Raw genomic sequence first — 20,762 nt, 5'->3', positions numbered from 1 at the left:
AATTAGTGACCCATTACAGTCATTGGCAAACTCTGGCTATTAGTGGACCTAAACTGACCCCAATGACCCTTTAACGGTCAGTGGCAAACTCTGGCTATTAGTAGACCCAAACTGACCCCTTTTAACTACTGACCCATCACTGTCAGTAGCACACATTGGCTATTAGTAGACCCAAGTTGACCCCTTTCAACTAGCAACCCTTTACAGTCAGTGGCTAACTATTAATAGACCTATACTGTATCAGATACCGTGTCAGATCATGCCTTTGAACTGACCAGCATTCTCAAAAGCACAGTCCTGCCCTGAAGAAGAATGCAGTCACTTGGATTCAAGCTCTGATCTGTGTGCAGCTCCTTTACTCCTTTACTTCTCTCCTTTTCAGAACATCTTTCTAAGTAAGTAAGTAAATCTGAATTTGAAGAGCCGATGGGCTCCAAGAAGACCTAGAAGGCCCTGAGCTTTCCCCACTGAATAGTACAGTCATATCACTTACTTCACTCCAAACCGATCCCTGAACATTATATGGTTCCGGAAGGTTCTGTTCACATCAAGGTCAATCTGTTTAATTTCCGTGGAGTAGATCTTGGCTTGCTCTCTCATTTTCTGTAAAGTAAAAATAAGATATTTGTTAAAAAGGTATGAAACACAAACTTAACTGGATAATCCACTCTTGATGCTCCACATATTCAACTAAATGTTCAACCAGGAATCTACAGGGTGGGCCATTTATATGGATACACCTAAATAAAATGGGAATGGTTGGTGATATTTGAACACATTTTATAAGTAGTCAGAAACTTGTAAATAACTCTGTTTGATGTGTCACATGACCCTCTTCCCGTTGAAAAAACTAAAGTTGGATCCAAAATGTCCGACTTCAAAATGGCCACCATGGTCACCACCCATCTTGAAAAGTTTTCCCCCTCCCATATACTAATGTGCCACAAACAGGAAGTTAATACCACCAACCATTCCCATTTTATTTAGGTGTATTCATATAAATGGCCCACCCTGTACTAAGAACACTTTGACTTTTCCTTTATCCAAAAAAAGAACAAAGTGAGAGATTTTTAACAATGTGACCATTTGTAAATCAATGTTCTTGGATTTGCTTTGATATGTATGGAATATGGTCTACCCAAGCCAAAAAAGCTACAATTTATATATTGTTGACGTTTTTTTTCATTTTCCACCTGCCAATTAACCCCTAAACTTCTATTACCAAAGAAAAGCCCCACCAGTTCATACAGAGGTCCCTGTAGTTACTAAGTAATACGCCTTAGTGTGTAATAAGCCTTTCAGCGTGAAGGGATACCCCACCCGTTCATAGCTCCCCCCAGCACTAGCAATACTCCTGACAATAGGTAGGTAAGGACTAAAACGTTTCCTCCATGATATGCTTGGAGGAAAGCTCTGGGTCCCCAGCTCCACCACACCAGCTAACAGATGCCTGTGCTGGCCAATATTGCAAAAGTGATGAGGGGCAGAATGGCTTGGGAATCAAACTCACGACCCCCTGACCATAGTGGAGCCCGCTTTTTCACTATTTAATATAATGTGAGCCTGTTTTTTCTCTACATTGTGAATTCTAGCATCTTTTTACATTGACTTCCATTGAAAGCTTGTTTCCATTTTGGAGATACAAGGTTTTTGTATGACAGCGATTATATGCTTCAAACTCCAGGTGCATTTTTACTGTTGTTCTGATAAACCGCATCAGTAATAAGCTCTTAGTAATGTGACATGTGTTCTGAATGCCCACAGTGCATACAACACTAAAGGCAGCATTAAGCTTCTCTGACAGTGATATTGTCTGAAAGCACACCCTGACCCATTTTACTATCTGATCAGTTTGCCCAACAACTCTGGGGCAGATTTTAACGAGTTAAGGGGGTCCAGCAGGTTCAAGCTGGTCTACAACTGCATGTGTAAAATTGATTTTTCAGTAAATCTTCCCTAACTGCTGCTTTTCTTCTCTTTTATCTCTTGCCGTGCTGTGTCTATTCCGCCGTCTGTCTGTTTACAGATCACACACTAATCCTTCTGAAACAGCCCCTCTGCTCAAAACATCACTCTGGTAATCCTGCTTTGGGCAAACAACTGCCCTCGGTTCAGCACAGGCTATTACACAACACCAGCATGCCAGGTGCTGCTGCCCCATAGTGTGCAATCATCCATCTGCTACTCTACAGTGTGTTTGTGTGTGTGTGTGTGTGTGTGTGCTAATGCTTATGCATGTGTGTGTGTGCTCTCGTGTATTTGAGGCATATATATATGGACAAAAGTATTCAGACAGCTGTTTTTGTTGGACAGTTACTGTCTCTACTTCCTTGCTGTGAGGATTTGATTGCATTCAGTAACAATAGCTTTAGTGAGGTCATGAGGTTACACCACTTCACCTCATCCATCCTCAAATCCCCCCAAAAGTACTGGATGGAGCTCAGAGCACCATCACTCCAGAGAACACAATTCTTCCATTGCTCCACAGCCCAATGCTGGGGGGCTTTATACCCCTCTAGCCCACTTCTGGCATTAAGCAGCATGGTGTCAATAGGTCCATGTGTATCTGCTCCAGGGATTCCTATTCTATTGGCAACATTTCTTTACAGGCACTAGACAAGCTGTGTGTGTGTGTGTGTGCATATGCACGTCTGTGTCTGCAGCAATGGGTGCAACCTAAAGTAGCCGAATGCATTCACTAGAAGGGGTGTCCACAAATATTTGGACACACAGGTCAATGTGCCCAGACTTTTGCGTAAGACTGTATACAAACAAACATGCATGCATGTGGCTTCTGCCGTACCTCATACTTCCCTTCATTCTCCTTCTTTACTTTCTCAACATCCAGCAGCAGACTCCATGCTTGGCCTCGTAGCATTAGAGGAATCCCTTTGTACACCCTCTTCATCATCTGCGCGAGAAAGCAGAAGAGGTCTTTTTGAAGCAGTTTGTATCCCTTGAAGACGCATAATTTACTTACATTTCCAAGTCTCATTATTACAGTAAGAAGAGGGCTCCGGGGCTTTGCGTTAATATTTGGAGCCTACCGTGCAGCTCATTTATTCGTTCTCTGGGGGGAAAGTGCTCTTTCATTTTGAGTGCATGCTCCATGAACAGAACAGCAGGCAGCCAGTGTTTTTACAGAAGATGTGTCTAGAACACATGTATATGCTTCATTACGCTTTGCTAATGGCTGCCAGATATTATGATGCCGATCTCTTGAATTTATCTACAGCCAGTCTGCATTGCAGTCTGCACTACAGCCCAACAGTGAGGACTGAGTTAAGGGTGTAATGATGCATTAGAAATTTTTGTTTTGTTGAGGATGGGGAACATATTGCAACTGAAAAAAGGACAGTGGGGACAGTGATTATTTTAAGATTCTTTTAGGTGAGCCATCAACAGCTTGATTTAGGGCGTGTCAGTGTATCTTTGCTAGCGCAACAATGGGAAAAGTACACCTTGCGCGGCTCGAATCGCTCAAAAGGCATGTACCAAGTCTCTTAATTACTCATGGGTGTATTTTGGGCGTACCCTGCAATAAACCAATCAGCGGGTCACTTGCCATTCCCTTTAAGAGCCAGGTGCTCAGGTGCTGAGTTTGGCGAATTGCTATTTCATTGGTGTAAAGAAGCGTAGGAGGGTGTTCTGCCAACAATTCACTGCCAAGATAGCAACGAACGTCTGCCTAGATTGTTTTCGGTCAGTGAAGCTCCTGTGTTGTCCGTTGCCAAGATACACAGCAATACGGCAGCAATTTACTTGAACACACCTCATTTCGAGACCACCACGCACACTGGTGTAGATATATTTACAAGCACTGTTGCTATTTAAACGACACAAGCGTGAAAATAGACTGTTGGCAGGGTGCAAGATAGCAATGAGCATCGCAACACGCCTTGTGCAGGATGCAAGTGCAAGTGCAATGCTAAATCTCATTTATTTTTAAGGCCAATACAAAAAACAGTCATTTCTACCATGCAATCTGCTCTTTTCCTTAAATAACATGATTTGTTGGACCTAAATGTCTCTAAAAAACTCCAATATTAGTCATTCTCAATCTCCACCGACTGACTAAGACTCCCTCTATTCTCCTGTGTCTTGCAAATCAGTGCAATAATGATGAACATGTGATCATACTGCTTATGTCGAGCTAAATCTTACCCTGTCGCTGTTCTTGTACTTGTCCCATTTTTGCACCATCTTCAGCCATTTTTGCACCCGCTCAATCTCCAGCTGCTTTTGCTATGAGAGGGGGAGACAGAATGAAGCATCAGTCACAACAAAACAAAGAGAATGATGACAAATACTGACACTAAACATGTCCAGACCCCATTAAATCAACCCAGGCCTTTATTCTTGCCTTTAGAATAGGCAGTTTGTGTTGTTTTTCTTGTCATCACTATGTCATACTATGTAATGAGGTTACTAATATGGAAGCAGTGTAATAATTAATCTAGAAGTTCAAGAGCTCACTTGTCCAATGATTAATGAGAGACCACCATGTGATATCTTAAAGATGATCCCAGAGGACCTCTCCCATGGAAAATATCTGCTTATCAAATCACGTGTGCACGGATAACGTCAACAGCAACCCCAGGTACTAAAACTGCCCAGGTTAGAAACAGAAGGCAGTGGGAATGCAGCTCAGATTACCCTGATGCCATTTATATCTGACCAGAGTGCAGCACTCTCTGTACCTAATCCTCCCTTTAAACATCTCAGACCCTGGCAACAACTGACCACGGGTCAGTTAAGAGAAAACACAGCAGCTTTAAGCATGCAGAGAATGCGCCACATGGGAATATACCTCCGGATAAACCAGCTGCTTCAGCCATTACCCGCAAACACACACAAAAGGTTGTGCCTGAAGGTCATCTGGACCCTCCGCCACAGAGTCTGGCATGTGAGCTTGGGTGCACGTGTGTGTGTGTGTGTGTGTGTGTGTGTTTGTGTACTTGGGATTATCAAGATACACAACGGTGGTTCACATCCACTATTAGTGACTAGGATGCTACAGTATGGTGTGTATACAGATTGGTAATTCTCATACGTATCTCATACCTTCTCTTCAAGGGTCGTTGGTGCCGGCAGCTCTTCCTCACTGGAGAGAAAAACAAGAGAATTTGCGCTAACTCCAGTCCACAGTTTCTGATATATTGAATTTTTGTATAAAATTAAACCAGGGTGTTCAGTGAAGTGTTCAGCAAAGTTTAAAAAAACTCTAAGACCTCTTTGAGAACAGGCTGGACATTTACATTTATATTTAAGGCATTTAGCAGATGCTCTTATCCAGAGTGGCTTACAAGTGCTTTGCTATTTACCCAAGAAAAACCTCAGCTAGTTTGAATAGACTAAGAATTTAGACATTACTAAACACAGGTCAATAAGGTGACTATTCACCCAAAGACTCTCGGAAGAGGTGGGTCTGGTGGGTCTGGACAGGGTTTTAATAATCTAATTCATGTGTGCTAGCTAGCGTCTGCGTCTGCATCTGCATGTTTGGTATGTCTGAGGTTTCTTCACCCATTCCTTGGATACCCATCCAACAATCACATGAAAACTGTTTTTTTTAGTTAATTCAATTCAATTCAATTTTATTATATTTTTCTAGGTTTTTTACAACAAATGTTGTAACAAGGCAGCTTCATAGAGATCCGTGTCCAAGCCTCTTCAGAACAAGCTAGTAGCAACAGTGGCAAGGAAAAACTCCCTCAGGTCGAGAGAGGAAAACAAGGCTCAAAAGGGGAACCCATCCTCCTCAGGTCATCACAGTGGCGGCGGTGTGAGAGATATATTCCCCGGTTAAACCCCGGCTCTCTCTTGCAGTGCTACATAGACTCGCATTCTGTCAGGATGCTAAGGGTTTTCATGTGATAATGCCTTAAAGAAAGTCAGGCCGGGACCTCCTTTCCTGTTGGATGAGTATCCAGGGAATTGGTGAATGACCTCAGACGTACCAAACATGCAGATAGCTGGATCGCTAATCTGCTTTTTAAGTTTGCTTTAGCTAGCCAGATTGCTCAGATTCGAAAAGAGGGCGGAGACATGTTATGCTGGGAAAATGAGTGGGCATAAAAGTGATTTATCTCTGTTTATCTCTGTTCTTTGTTTACCAACAAATATTTTGCACAAAAGCTCCATAAGGATCCATTCATTCTCTACTCGCTTGGGAGCGCCCTCTAGTGTCTGAGCAGCTTTTCTAGTGCGATGCTAGCCAGTTCGAAATAGAGCTCTCCTACAAGTGTGTTCAGCTGGTTGAAAGGACATCTACACATCTAAACATCTAACATTTGTTAATATATTCATTTTACCAAAGAAACTGAGTGTCTAAATGAACGTCACCCAGTTGACTTACTGGAGGAAGCCGAAGCGATCTGTGGATCTGTAAATGCTGTATTCTGCATCCTCCCAAGGGTCAATTTCAACGCCTTCCTCCCTGCCCTGAAACACACACACACACAAAAACACAGACAGACACATTCCTCAAGGTCAAAAGGTGGTTCAGGGTCAAAACAATGCATGAACACTTAGTTAGTACTATAGCATGACTTAGTTCTTTGGCAGCAGATTGGCAATCCATATGAGTTAGGCCTGAATGCACGCCTGGAGCACCTGCTCTGAATGCACTACTGGATGCAGCCGTACTGAAGTAGACCAGGATTTTTTTTTTTTGTTTAACTCAAACTGCAGAACATAAAACACATGCAAAGCCACGAGGCTCCTGAGACTGGGACTGATAACCACTGCTCTATGTCATGACCATAAAGACCCTCAACCACCTTATTGTGTAAACTCATCTCTGAATGAGTAAAACTGATCCGAGATATCCAGACGTGGCTTCAGCGCGGTCTCCAGCAGAACCTGATAATCATGTACAGGTGGACTGAGTCTGAACGGTCAGCACAAGCTCAGCGTGCTGCCTGCTTGAGAACGGTGCTATAAGAGCATGGTGAAAATGCCCCCAGAATGACCTTTCTGTCAGTGGTATAGGTTCCTGCTGTGTGAAACCTTGCCTTTCACTGCAGTCTTACCACTCTTTCCCTGCTGGTTATTTCTCTGCTGATTATTACCTCAAATGAACACAAGCGAATTTCTCCAATGTCTGTAATCAGCTCTTTTAACCAGCTATTAGAGCCAAGCATCAGCGTTCTACTTCCAAGTAAATGCTCTGTTATTCAGTACCAAATCTCACTACCCGGAACTGATTTGTTCTGCAATGTATAAGCCGTAAAAATGTTTATTATAAAAAAATGGGCACAGCCATGAAAACACGTGTTTATTAGACATGCAGATCTAATAAAAGAAGTGCTAAATACTGATAAACAACACAGGCAAAAATGACTTGTCCATTTTATTTATTTATTTATTTTACCCCATTTTCTACCCAATTTGGAAGGCCAATTACCCAATCCCCAATTACCACATTTAGATTTAAGGCATAGTTTGAGGAGGCTAAAAATGTAAAGATACCTCTAAGTTTAGACTCTACTAAACACAAGTCAATAAGGAGACCACTCTACTATTCGCCCAAGTATTCTCAGAAGAGGAGGGTCTTCAGTCTGGGTTTGAAGACTGCGAGTGCTGGACTCGGCCGTTCGGACACCCAGGGGAAGCCCGTTCCACCACTTTGGTGCAGGACAGAAAAAAGCCTGGACGCTTGTCTTCAGTGGATTCTGAGGGATGGCGGGTCGAGCCGAGCCGTACTTGAAGCTGGAAGGGCTCTTGGTGCGGATCGGCTTTTGACCATCTCCATCAAGTACGGAGGGGCTGGTCCGTTCTTGGCTTTGTAGGCCAGCGTCAGGGTTTTGAATCTGATGCGGGAAGCAGCTACAGGAAGCCAGTGAAGAGAGCGCAGCAGTGGAGTGACATGGCTGAATTTAGGAACGTTGAAGACGACCCGTGCCTTCTGCATTCTGGTTGAGTTGCAGGGGCCTGATGGTGCGTAGAGGGAGACCAGCCAGAAGAGAGCTGCAGTAGTCAAATCTGGAAGTGACGACAGCAACTAGATCGAGAGTCACTAGCAATGAAATGCCCCAACACTTAGATGGTGAAGACTAGCACATGTGAAGCCAACCACCACCTATTTTCTAACTGCTCGGAGGAAAGCACGGCTCCCCGGCTCTGATACAACAGCTAACAGACACTAACAGACACTAGGAGTTATGTGGGGAGGAAGTGCCATCAACCCCCCCTGAGAGAGTAAGGCCGATTGTGCTCTCTCGGACTCCGATGACCCCTGTTTGACTCCAAAAGACCTTTAGCAAGATTAAGCAGACTGGTGGAGTGGTGGAGCACTGCTCTACTGTGCAGTAGGAAGCATTCTTTCATGTGCCTTCACCACAAAATTGAGCATTTGAGCAATTGAACGTGCTTTCTTGTGCTTCGTGCATTTTGGAAATGTCTGTGGACTGATGAAGTTCAAGCAAGTCAAGGTCGTTTAAAGAGAAAAGGGTGCAAAGGTCCATGAAAAGCACACCTTTCCAACTGTTAGACATGGAGGTGAATCATGCTTTGGGCTTGTGTTGCAGCCAGTGGCTTGGGGAACATTTCACTGGTGGAGGGAAGAATGACTTGATATCAATACCAGAAAATAATTCAAAAGTTCTTGCTTAAAATATTTAAAAATGTGCTATATTTAACTTTATGCCTTTTGAAAATCAGGTTAGCTTTTACTCACATAGCTATTCACCTATTCACAGTAACCTGTTTAGACTCTGGGTGCCCAAACTTTGCATATCACAGCAATTTGGTATTAAAATTAAATTATTTTGAGTCATTATTTTAAGTTATTATTTCAATATAATATGCATTAACCACTTATTACACACTAAGGTGTATTATTCAGTAACTACAGGGGTTATTCTTTGGTAATAGAAGCTTGCAATAACACTTTCGGGCCATCTGCGGGCCATAGGCTTTTTCAAGAATTCAAGGATTCTGAGACTTTATTGTCATTTGCATCACATGTGGTACTTTTTACTTTTTTAATTTATCCCCTGTCCTATTTATTGTTTAGTGTAATTTTCCTTTAGTTTAATACTGTAAATAATCTGTGTTCTGTGTTTTTGTTACTTGTCATACGTGTTGCTCTCACCAAACCAAATCCCTTGTATATGTAACATACTTGGTGAAATAAAGAGATTCTGATTCTGATTCTGATGTGGTACATGGGGTGGAACGAAACTGAGATCTCAAGGTCCCAGTTACACCCAAAGAGCAATTACTGAATAAATAAAATAATAATAATAATAATAATAATAATAATAATAAAATAGTCTAAAATATAAGAAGGGTAGACATAAATAGGAAAAGTGGGAAAGCAGAGAAATGAAAAAAACTTAAGGGGTTAAAAAGTGTACAGTCAATATTGGAGTAAAATTCAATGTACAGAGTGGGCCATTTATATGGATACACCTAAATAAAATGGGAATGGTTGATGATATTAACTTCCTGTTTGTGGCACATTAGAAGCTTGTAAATAACTCATGAAAGCATAAAGGTACATTAAAACCAAGCACACCATTGTTTTGCTTGTGAAATTCTCAATAAGTTTGATGTGTCACATGACCCTCTTCCCGTTGAAAAAACTAAAGTTGGATCCAAAATGTCCGACTTCAAAATGGCCGCCATGGTCACCACCCATCTTAAAAAGTTTTCCCCCTCCCATATACTAATGTGCCACAAACAGGAAGTTAATATCACCAACCATTCCCATTTTATTTAGGTATATCCATGTAAATATATATTACATGGATATATTACACCCTATATAATATTGACACATGTTTTAACAACACCCGCTACTGAATGCTCACACCCTTCTTACTCTGACAGCTTTTTGAGGCCTTACTGAAAATGTATTCAGCTCCCCATCCACCTTCAGACAGACAGAACATAATCGTTCCGACTTGTCCCAGCTGAAGATCAGGCAGGGGACAACAGGTACTGTCAAATAAACCTGCGTACGAAATGTCTACTGGGTGCAGCTTCCAGCTCCTTCAGAGTGACAGCAGATAAAATACCTTCATAACAGAAGTGATTCAAGGGAAGATGAGGCAAGGGAACTGGCTGGTGTCTGATTATTGAGCTTACTGTTGCCGGGGAGCTACAAGACACAAAGTGACCCTTCCACGTAAACCCATTTCATGAAACTGCCTTCACCTTCATTATGTTCGATAACATTGGGTTTTTAAAAGCTTTTCCAGTCTGTGTGGATCAATTCCCCGGGCTGATGAGGACGGACACAGCCGACTGAGCCCTCTGCTCAGGGCAGGAGGAGGGAACGCAGGCACTGGTGTGTGACTGATGCTACTGTAGCCCAAAGAGCAGACAATTCCCATTTCCAATTTCACTATAAGAGGTGATGTTATCAAAGCCACAGTCGCACCATGGCCAAATCGATTGCTAGTTGTAAAGCAGATAGACCTTTTGTTATGGTGGTCAGCGTTTGCGGCCTGCCTATTCACCAGCCTACACAGGCTAGAGCTGAACAACACAGCGTTTGTGAAATGTTAATCCCAATGCTGGCCTTTTTTAACAGAGAAATCACCAAAGCCTTAAAGCAACTCTGTGTAATTTTTACGGTAAAATAGCAGCTTTGAAAATGATGTATGTATGCTCCACTGACCTGTAAAAGGGACAAAAGCATGGCTGTCGTTGCTCTACCAGGTTCGGCATGCTGCCAACTGCAGCATGAAACTTGAATGCTCAAGAGACCCTGGTCATATTTGTGCAAAATCCTTATATCCTGCTTAAATCCTTATATCCTCCATATCTACTGTCTCAGTTCACATGTCTCTGACGGTGTTGTATCTCTCAGCTCGTCCAGAAAAACATGTCTTTAGGTATGGTCCCAGGCAAGAAGTACACATCCTGACTCTAGAGGGAGCCCAGGAGCAAGAAATATCAATTCTCCATAGTGTTGCTTTAAGTTAATAGGCCCCAAAACTGTGTTTTCCCATGTGGTGTGAGCATTCTGACCACAACACAGCTCCAGATAGGCTGGGCAGGTATATCTTTAAAATGTTATGTGAATCTGAAGTCATAGCACATTTTCCTTCCATACTGTGACATTTCTGAGAACTGGGGGTGACTTTCCCTACCAGAACTGATTGTAGACTTGCTAGAAAGGCAAAGTGAACCAACATTTGTCTGTAAAAAAGGCCTTATTTAGCAGACTCTGGATTTTAGGTGCACTATTCAACTGTGCAGCGACTCCTGCACAAATATGATCTAGAGGTAGAGCCTTCAGGAGAAAGCCTGTCCTGTTTTTTAACAATTTTGACTGGAAATTGACTGAAATCTTCAAGGGTTAGTAAAGGTGTTAGTATTCAAAATGGCATGGCCAGAAAATGGCATGGCATGGACATGACTATGACCCCGTGTACACCTGGTCACTTCAAGCGTCTTGAGTATCAGGATTATATCTGGAGAAGACCAAATAAAAATGCAGGTATGAACACAATCCAATACTCATTTAAACCAGATACAAATCTGATCACTTCAGGAGGTGGTCTGAGATGCATTCCACAACCAAAACCCCTCCCAGTACAACTGAAACACCAGTAATAATTGCTGTGCAATGAGCAAATTTGCATATTTCACCACACACAGTGACTAGATTTCAGTCTGACTAACCAGAGACGCATTTGCCTACCCAGTGTAAACTCATGTTGCCAAAATCTTACCAGGATACAATCCAGATACCAGTCATGTAAAGTTACCAGGTGCAACGGAGGCTTTGTTGGGCCTGCCACACACACTTTGGACCTGCATATGAAGCATTAGCAAACATTCGCATGTAAAATGCTTGTCTTATCAACAACAATGATGACTCTGGAGTAGGAGGAAGCCGAGAGTGTTCCAGAAAGAACCGAATTACTGTATTTCTTTCATTTAGTGATCCACCTAGTCCACAGATCATCACACTTTGACGAAGGTAAGGTAGACAGCTCAGTTACCAGCAGCATACACACAACCCTGTTTGACTGAATGCTTCTAGAAGCTTCACACGGACATTTGTTCTCAGCAGCCTGTATGCAGTACTACAGCATGGGTCTATAACGCTTCTGCTCTCACAAACCTTAGAGTCAAATAAAGCAGAGGCAGCCTACTGCTCAGCTACACCCACACCTAACCCACGCTGTATTTATGCCACGCTGTGCCATTCAGAGCACACATATACACACACACATATACACACACACACAACCACAACACACAAACTTTAGCTTCGGCCACAGGTTCTGTCCTCGAGTGACGGCTGTGTTTTTTACGATCAAAAATGTACGAATTCCTTCCCCTGCAAAGATACATTCAAAACATCTAATCAAAACTAGTCTGCTGATCATCTAATAATACAGTTAACAGCTCGCCTATTCATACACATAAGTACAGTGTAAACAGTAAATAATGTTCCACTGTCATTAAACTCAATTATACAGTTAAGAAAATTGATTAGTTGGCAATTTTCATGATGATAATGCATATTTAAATGAGCCTACTGGGCTTTCTTACAGTAACAACAGAGCCTAGTGCTCCCCATTTACAGTCCACTCTGCAATTGCTGGCACCCTTCCTGGAAATGAGCTAAAATCAATACACACTATATGGACAAAAGTACTGGGACAGTTGCTCATTTATTATTTCTTCCAAAAAAATAAAAAAAAAATAAAATTGACGCATTGCTGTGAGGATTTGATTGCATTCAGCGACCAGAGCGGTAGTGAGGTCAGGAAGTTGGATGAGCTCCATCCCACCCCACCTCATTCCCAACTCCCCAACTCATTCCAAAAGTACTGGGTGGAGCACCATCATCATTCCAGGGAACACAGTTCTTCCACTGCTCCACAGCTCAATGCTGGGTTTTTTTATACTTCTCTAGCCCACGCCTGGAATTAGCTGGCATGTTGCCAATATGTTCATGTATTTCTGCTCCAGAGAGTCCTATTCTAATGGCAATACTTCTCTACAGGGACTCGACAAGCTGTGGGTGTGTTTGCATATTTGCACATCTTTGTCAGCAATGGGTGCAACTTAAAGTAGCTGGATGCATTTATTTGAAGGGGTGTCCACAAATATTTGGACATATAATGTATCCACAAATATTTGGACATATAATGTCAGCAATGGGTGCAACTTAAAGTAGCTGGATGCATTTATTTGAAGGGGTGTCCACAAATATTTGGACATATAATGTATTTTAAATAGACTTAAAATACATTCACATACATGTAAATCTCCAGCCTCCACTATATTAAATAAAATATATATATATATATATATAGAGAAATTAAATGTATTTATTTTATATAATTGTTTTCTCCACTAGGGGTGCCAACAACTGTAGAGTTTCCATTGTCCAAATGACCGCTAGATTACGCTAGATTATCGTGGCAGTAAAGTCTCGTAAAGTGTTTCTTACCTTATCATACTTAGAGATAATCTCTGCACGTTCCTCTGCTATAAGCACCTCTATGTCCTTCTTCATGTCAATATCTGAAAGCACAGGAGACGAGACATCAGTTATATTTGCAAACGGTACAAAATTATTAGCGCAAATTCAAAACATAAGATAAAGGGGGAACAGCAAACAGCACTGCACCGAGTCCTGAGGTCAGACATGGCATCAAGAACCATTTACATCAGCAGCTGTGAAAATAAAGCACTTTGTGCAGAGTATGGAGTAAAACGTAAAGTGTTTATTTCAAAGGCCTGCTCTGGGCAGCGCTCGTCTAAACACAACTTATACATAAAGTAGAAATGGTGCAAACACAGCACTGACTTCATCCCCATGTGGCACAAATAGATTAGCTCGGAAATGGGTTCCTTGAGGGGAAAGGACACTTTATTTGACACAGGAATTAATATTGAAAGCTGGGCCTTCGCCACTGCGCACAGCTGCTATGCTGCAATAGAGAATAACAGTGCTCTATCCAGTGCATTTGTAAATACTGAACTCTGTCACAGACACACCGGCTCAATCATAAGAGAGCAAATCAAGCGAACATGATTGATCACTGACCCCAGCTGCAGTCAATCAGCAAAGACATGTCTGTTATCTGAGGTTTGCTTCTTTAGATGCTAGACTAACATTGTTAACCAACACTGGAGTTAGACTGTCACCAATCTCAACTTCATGAATTTGACACAGAAGTGAATTAAAACAATTAAAATAAACCTCTCCACAGAGCTGAACAGCTGAACAGCTAAATGATGGTATGGAACAGTATGTGGTATCATACTACACACTACCTTCCAGTTCCATTGTGGAATAGTACTATGAAGCAGGGTCTTATACGGATTATAACGTAGTTCCTATCTTAGCTTAAATGTTTTTAAATTTAAAAAAGTCTATCTGTCCTATTTTACTCATTTATTGATTGAATAATACATTTTAAATAGACTTAAAAAAAAAAAAAAAAAATATATATATATATATATATATATATAAGATTTTGGGCTTGAATATCCCAAGTCTAGTGAAGTCTAGTGTTTGTTAGCAACGCTAGCCTCCTATCATCTCCTGTTGTAAACTAAAGAAGACCATGTCAGATATCAAATATGTCTAGGAGGATTGACTGTATCTGAAGTCATGGAAAAATTATGATAATTTAAACTATTAAGTAGATGTTTTGTTTTTTTTCTCTGCTTTCTTTATGTATACATTAATTTATTATAACTACCATATCACTTTCATGTGTTGTAATTATTAATATATTATAAATATAAAAATATATAAACCATATTATAAATTATTTCATGTGTTTGTATGTATGTCTGTTACAATGCATAGTGCCTTCTTCTCTTTTTATTCTTTGAGGCTACGGATATATCATAAGTTATGTTAATAAGGTTGACACCTGATTTTGTTTTTAGACACTAAAAGCATTTCTGATAATTGATGATATCGGCCAATATAATTTTATTAGCCAATTCTTTTTATTTTAATTAGATGTTGACCTGAGTTGTCCGATGGGATCATGTCAATTCTCAAATGTCAATTTTCTTCAAAATCTTATTCAACACATAAAGACTCATAATTTATATATATATAATAATATCACCAATAGTAAACACAAGTCTAACAGACGCCAGTCTTGCGAATTGTACGAGGTCTTTTTCGGCCATTCGGAGGCATGCTTCTTTTGTGCACCAGAAACATTAGCCTCCTGGGAGCCTCCGAGCCTGAGGAAGCTGGGCATGGTTTATGCCAGGGCTCAGCTGCCAGCGGGGGCAGAGCTGAGAGTCTGCTGACTCTGTCGCCCTTTCCCCTGTGCCTCAGACATCTGCTGCACACACAGAAATAGAATCCAGCCTGGGGAGAGGCACCCACGCTGGGCCACAGCACTGCATGACACACTGTTACGTTATCCCATCATGCCCTCAGCAGTTATAAACCCTGCCTGCTGCCCAGCTGAACACAGGCAGGTATTTCTCAGACTTCCCAATACTTTTGGGAAAGTGATCCAACATCCAACATCCTGACCTCACTAATGTTATTATCGCTGAGTGCAATCAAAGCCTTACAGCAATGCTCCTCCAAAATCTAGTAGAAAGTCCTGTAGTTTTTCCCTGGACAGTAGAGACAACAAAAGCATTTCGGAAGAAACAATGAATGAGCAGGTGTCCCACTACTTTTGTCAAGATACCATTTCAGCAAAAACATGGTCATACTCAATAAGCTGTTGACAACCTGCAGCAGCACCATTAGAGACAATGAGAGGTCAGTCCAGGCCAAGACTGAGGCCTGAGGCCTGGACACACCATGTCAAAGCCAAGCCCAAGACCTTGCTGAAGTTCAGTTCAGTTCAATACAGAAATAAAAAAAGGAAAAAAGAAGAACTTAAATCAACATGAAATTGAATAGTTGTAGTTCCCGATGTGTCCCTCTCACGGGACTGTGACCCCCCGACCCCGACAAATGCATTCCTCTAGTCTTCTCCTTCTTTCAAAGCAACTGTTTGGGAATTCCTCATACCTTACATACCTTTTTAGCTCCTTTTGCTAAGAGCTTTCCATTTCCTGCACGCCAGACTGCTACACTGATGAAGGACAAGGAGACGAAAGGGAGCAAGGACACACTGCCTGTGTATTTCTGTTTGACCCCTTAAAGCAGAAAGGCTTATTATACACAAAATATGTTATTCAGTAACTACAAAGACTTCTGTACAAACTGGTGGGGCTATACTTTGTGAGGTTTGTAATGACACTTTCACTGTTTAAGGGGTTACACAGGTCTGGGGAGTCAATTGGTTGTAATATATATATATATATATATATATATATATATATATATATATATATATATTGTCTCAGAATTTCATGGTGAATGGACCAAGAGAAAAGCATTCAAAATGACCCATGTGACTGTATTTGTTGTAGTTCATTTTACATGAATAAAACATGATATAATAATAATTAATGTTGCACTGATTTTGATACCATGAAGATTACTGACGCCCTACTTTTTTATTGTTTACATGGAGCTTGTTTGTTTGCATACTTTCTTATAAAACCAAATGTTAAAAAACAAGTAGTAAAAGCCAGTCATAAATAGTTATTACCATTAAACAGATGTTTAATGAAACATTTACATTTACAGCACTTTCTGTTTCCATGTGGTGTTTTTTTGGTTCTGGTTCTTGGCAGCATGTTTAAAGGAAACACTCTGAAGTTTAACAGCTCTTTACACAGAGTCAAGAACCTCTTTGTTTCTAAACTGGGTTTTGTTCATTGCTCTGAAATGTGAATTTTAAACACCAGTTAAAAAATAAGCTGTTTGGTGAAGCTTAGCAAGATTATGCTTCCCTACCTGCACGTGTTTTTGCATTGAAGCCATTTGAATTTTTTCACAGCTCTGAAACTTTTGTAATGTGCAGTTCCTCAACCAGTAACACACTGTTCTTTCAAGATTATTAAACCTTATTTGGGATAAGATATAAAAAGTACAACCTATAAAAAGTCAAACATTATAAATACCAGGATTTATAGCCATCTATTGAGTAATTAAGTCAGAATTGGTATTGGTATCGGTACTCAGTATCGGTAGATACTAGAAAATCTGGTATTGGTATTGAAAAGGAAAAGGTGCATCTCTAATAATAATAATACTGATTCTATGTTGATAATTTGGTATTTCAAAAGAATCTTGGGCTAATCTTAGGCCAAAATCTTTGAATTAGGCTGACTTAAACTCTGATTAGCTCATTGTGAGATATCCCTCACTGAACACCATACATACATACCACATACTGTATTAGGACAATCCGAGCACGCCGCTGTGGCTGACTGACAAGTCAATTGCTTTCTCCTCCTGGATCTGAACAGTCGTCCCCGCCGCGCACCTGTGACACTTGGCCTGTTCGGCTGATGACGTCCCTCTGCCATGTGTGCTCGCAGGAGGCTCTGCACAGGCCTGTCAGCAGTGCCATGTGTTCGGCAGTGACAACACAGGCCTTGTTCCCGTGGTGAACCTCTCAGGGGACAGTGACCCCCCAACCCACCCCACCTCGACAAATGCATTCCTCTAGTCTTCTCCTTCTTTCAAAGCAACTGTTTGGGAATTCCTCATACCTTTCATTTTTTTAGCTCCTTTTGCTAAGAGCTTTCCATTTCCTGCGCGCCAGACTGCTACACTGATGAAGGACAGGGAGGCGAAAGGGAGCAAGGACACACTGCCTGTGTATTTCTGTTTGAGCAGATCTGTGGAGTCAGCTGGTTGTTGTAAGATGATAGATTTTAGGGGTGTAACAGTGTAAAACATTAAGACTAAGCCGGATTTTTGTTCATGTCATTTTAACACAGAGTTAACTGTGGCGTTACAGTCTGTACTATCGAGTGCCAGATAGTCCCCCTGAGGTGGTCAACCAGCCTGTAGTGAACATTAAGTGTAAACGCAGGTTTAATGTGTTTCACACATGTTGAAAATGCCGACACATCATCAGAATTTCGGTGAAATACCTGTTTATTGTCACACGTTTTAAATCCAACAGCGAAACCAGTGAGAAACAAAGAATAAAATAAAGAGAGAGAAATAAACAAGCATCTGAGTCGCTCTTTCTATCTACACTCAGCAACAAGAGGGAAAGAGACAACAGAGGGAAGGAGGAGCAGGGGGGGCAAACAAGACAACAGTTACCATAGGAATACTCCAAAATCACTACCATGTAGAATCACAGTACCATGCAAATCCAACGACTTACAGCTGAAGATTTCTTGGTGGCACGGGTACTTGTGAAATGCAATACTTGTGGTGCATACCGTGTAGTAGCTGTGTGACTGCATGCACAGAAAAGTGCCACCCATGCCGTGATGGTATATATAGATAGATAGATAGATAAATATATAAATATATATATATATAAATATATAATATATATATATATATATATATATATATATAGAGAGAGAGAGAGAGATTTAGATAGATAGATATAGATATAGATAGATAGATACATATATAGAGATATAGATAGATAGATAGATACATACATACATACATTCAGAGAGAGAGAGAGAGAGAGAGAGAGATACTGTCATGCAAAAAGCTTATATTTTTTTCCTTCATGACATGGCAATTATTGTTATATTATTATATTATTATTATTATATTATTATTATTGATGAATGGATTAATAGAAATGCTGAAAATGACTTGTATATATAATAGATATCTTCATTTTGGATTTTTAGCATATTAATGTCCTTTACATGTCAAAATTTCATGATGAATGGACCAATAGATATACTCAAAAATGACTTCCATTAAAAGTTTTCTTTCTTGTAAAATTATCATTTTGGAGATACAAATTATGATATTATATAAAAGTCATAATTTCTCATATAAGTATCTGGAAATCGTTTTAAAGGTGAACCCTCAAAGAACCTTTTTTTTTTTTTTTTTAAATATGTAGACAATGTTGATATTGTGTATATTGTGTATATATCTGCATTGTGTTTATTTTACTGCATTTGTGATAGAAACTAAATAAACAGAACAGAATGGACCTAAACCAGGTGGACGTCTCAGTTTCTGCTTTTAATAAATGCTTCAGTATTAGCAGATATATAAAGTACTTTATATACAGTAGTTTAGAAATACTGCCATATTGCTGCATCCCTATACATAACAGACCTAATAAAATGAAACAGAAAATCCTAAAAGCACTGCTTGATCTTCCTGAATGGTTACAGCTCTGATTCATGCTGATAGAGCCTTGCTTTGGCTACACAATGTATAATTGTTCACTTCAGGCAAAGCAAAAGACTAAAAAGGCCGAGCGTTCACATGAAGGAGTCTGGTTCATTTCGTCAATTCTGAAAATGACACGATGAACAAAGCACTCTCCTCTGTCTCCGTCCATCCTTGCTGGCTCTGGTCCCACTGGCACAGCCAATAAAGCCTCTTTTCTATCAGCAGCGTTTGATGTGAGGACACTGTGAATGAATGGGACGGATGGCTTCACAGACAACGCAAAGACACATGAAGCTGTCCGAGACAGTTAATATGATCAGTTAATAAAATGTCAGGAAAGAATGTCTGAAATGTTTCCATGACAACCCCAAAACAACAACAAATACTTAACATATAGCAGAGCAATGAAATGATACTGTAATTACCTTTAACACTGTGCCACCGCAGACTAGGCCTGTATTAGTCTGTGCCAGTAACAGCATCCTCTTATTCAAGCAAGCATGGGCAAATAACTGTGGTAAATAGTGTGTGTGTAGGGGGGGGGGGGTCTCCAAACTGGTTACTGTGTTTCCCACATACGCTACAGAGTTCATCTAAACAATCCCTGCACAGTAATGCTGGTGAATATGACTGCCGAATTCCACTGCTAGTACCAGTACTACCACTGTTAGTGCTACAACTACTATTAACAGTACTAAAATTACTATAATTGCTATTACTATTACTACAACTACTACTACTATTACTACTAGTATTTCATTAATACTATTAATACTACTATTTTATTACTACCTCTAATACGTCTATTACTACTTTTACAACAGTTACTTCTAGTAGTACTATTATTACTACTATTACTACTACTACTTTTAGTACTACTACTGGTATTATTACTACTGTTACTACTACTATATTACTTGCCGTCCACTGCTTCTACTACTATCACTATTACTACTGTTACTATTACTACTACTGTTATTACTACTACTGTTACTATTACTACAGTGATAGCATGTGAAAATAAATATTTCTCAATAAACAATGCACAGTATTTAGTTAGCTTTCAGGTGAGGCTGACATTCCCATTTTACCTTAAATGGTGCAGCAGTTACCTGGTGTGCAGGAGCAAGAACTGTAACTGAACCACCATTTAAGGTGAGCTGGACATACTGAATAAGAAGATGACAAATAAGGCAACTTCAGCTTCCTGGGTAGCGTCTCCACTGAAGCCCTTTCAGCTGAAACATACATTTCGTCTGATTTGCGAGAGCTAAGGCGTTATTTTCCTCATGTGTTTTTCCCGTGACCTGAAACTGTTTGATGAAGACATTCACTAAAACACATAAACTGTTCTTTTGGTCAACAGTATCCACAGTAAACACGTGCAATATACTGTATTTCAATGCATGAAGGAATGTAATTACAATCTGCTCGTTTGTTGTGGAGATCTACTGCCGACCACACACAGACTTCAAATAGAAGCTGTAGTCCACTGAGGCGTCCTCTAGGACAGCGTTAAACAACATCTTTTGACTCTTTTGCCCAAATCCTAATCTTTTAACCT

At 40.5% G+C, this 20,762-nt stretch overlaps 1 protein-coding gene across 1 annotated transcript in view; it reads right to left on the bottom strand.

Moving 5' to 3' along the window:
* The window catches only part of LOC140548162 (USP6 N-terminal-like protein), a 49,390-nt gene that overhangs the window by 10,330 nt on the left and 18,298 nt on the right, over positions 1-20,762 (bottom strand). Inside the window, exons 2-7 of the mRNA XM_072671587.1 lie at positions 13,427-13,500; positions 6,359-6,444; positions 5,065-5,104; positions 4,165-4,245; positions 2,804-2,911; positions 494-603 (exon numbers count right to left, since the gene is read on the bottom strand). Of these exons, the coding sequence (XP_072527688.1) occupies positions 494-603; positions 2,804-2,911; positions 4,165-4,245; positions 5,065-5,104; positions 6,359-6,444; positions 13,427-13,492 (491 nt within the window). The 5' untranslated portion in view covers positions 13,493-13,500. The remainder of the gene's footprint in view (positions 1-493; positions 604-2,803; positions 2,912-4,164; positions 4,246-5,064; positions 5,105-6,358; positions 6,445-13,426; positions 13,501-20,762) is intronic.

Source organism: Salminus brasiliensis, chromosome 25, assembly GCF_030463535.1.
Source record: "Salminus brasiliensis chromosome 25, fSalBra1.hap2, whole genome shotgun sequence".
Lineage (NCBI taxonomy): Eukaryota > Metazoa > Chordata > Actinopteri > Characiformes > Bryconidae > Salminus > Salminus brasiliensis.
This window is presented reverse-complemented; position numbering and strand designations above follow the sequence as displayed.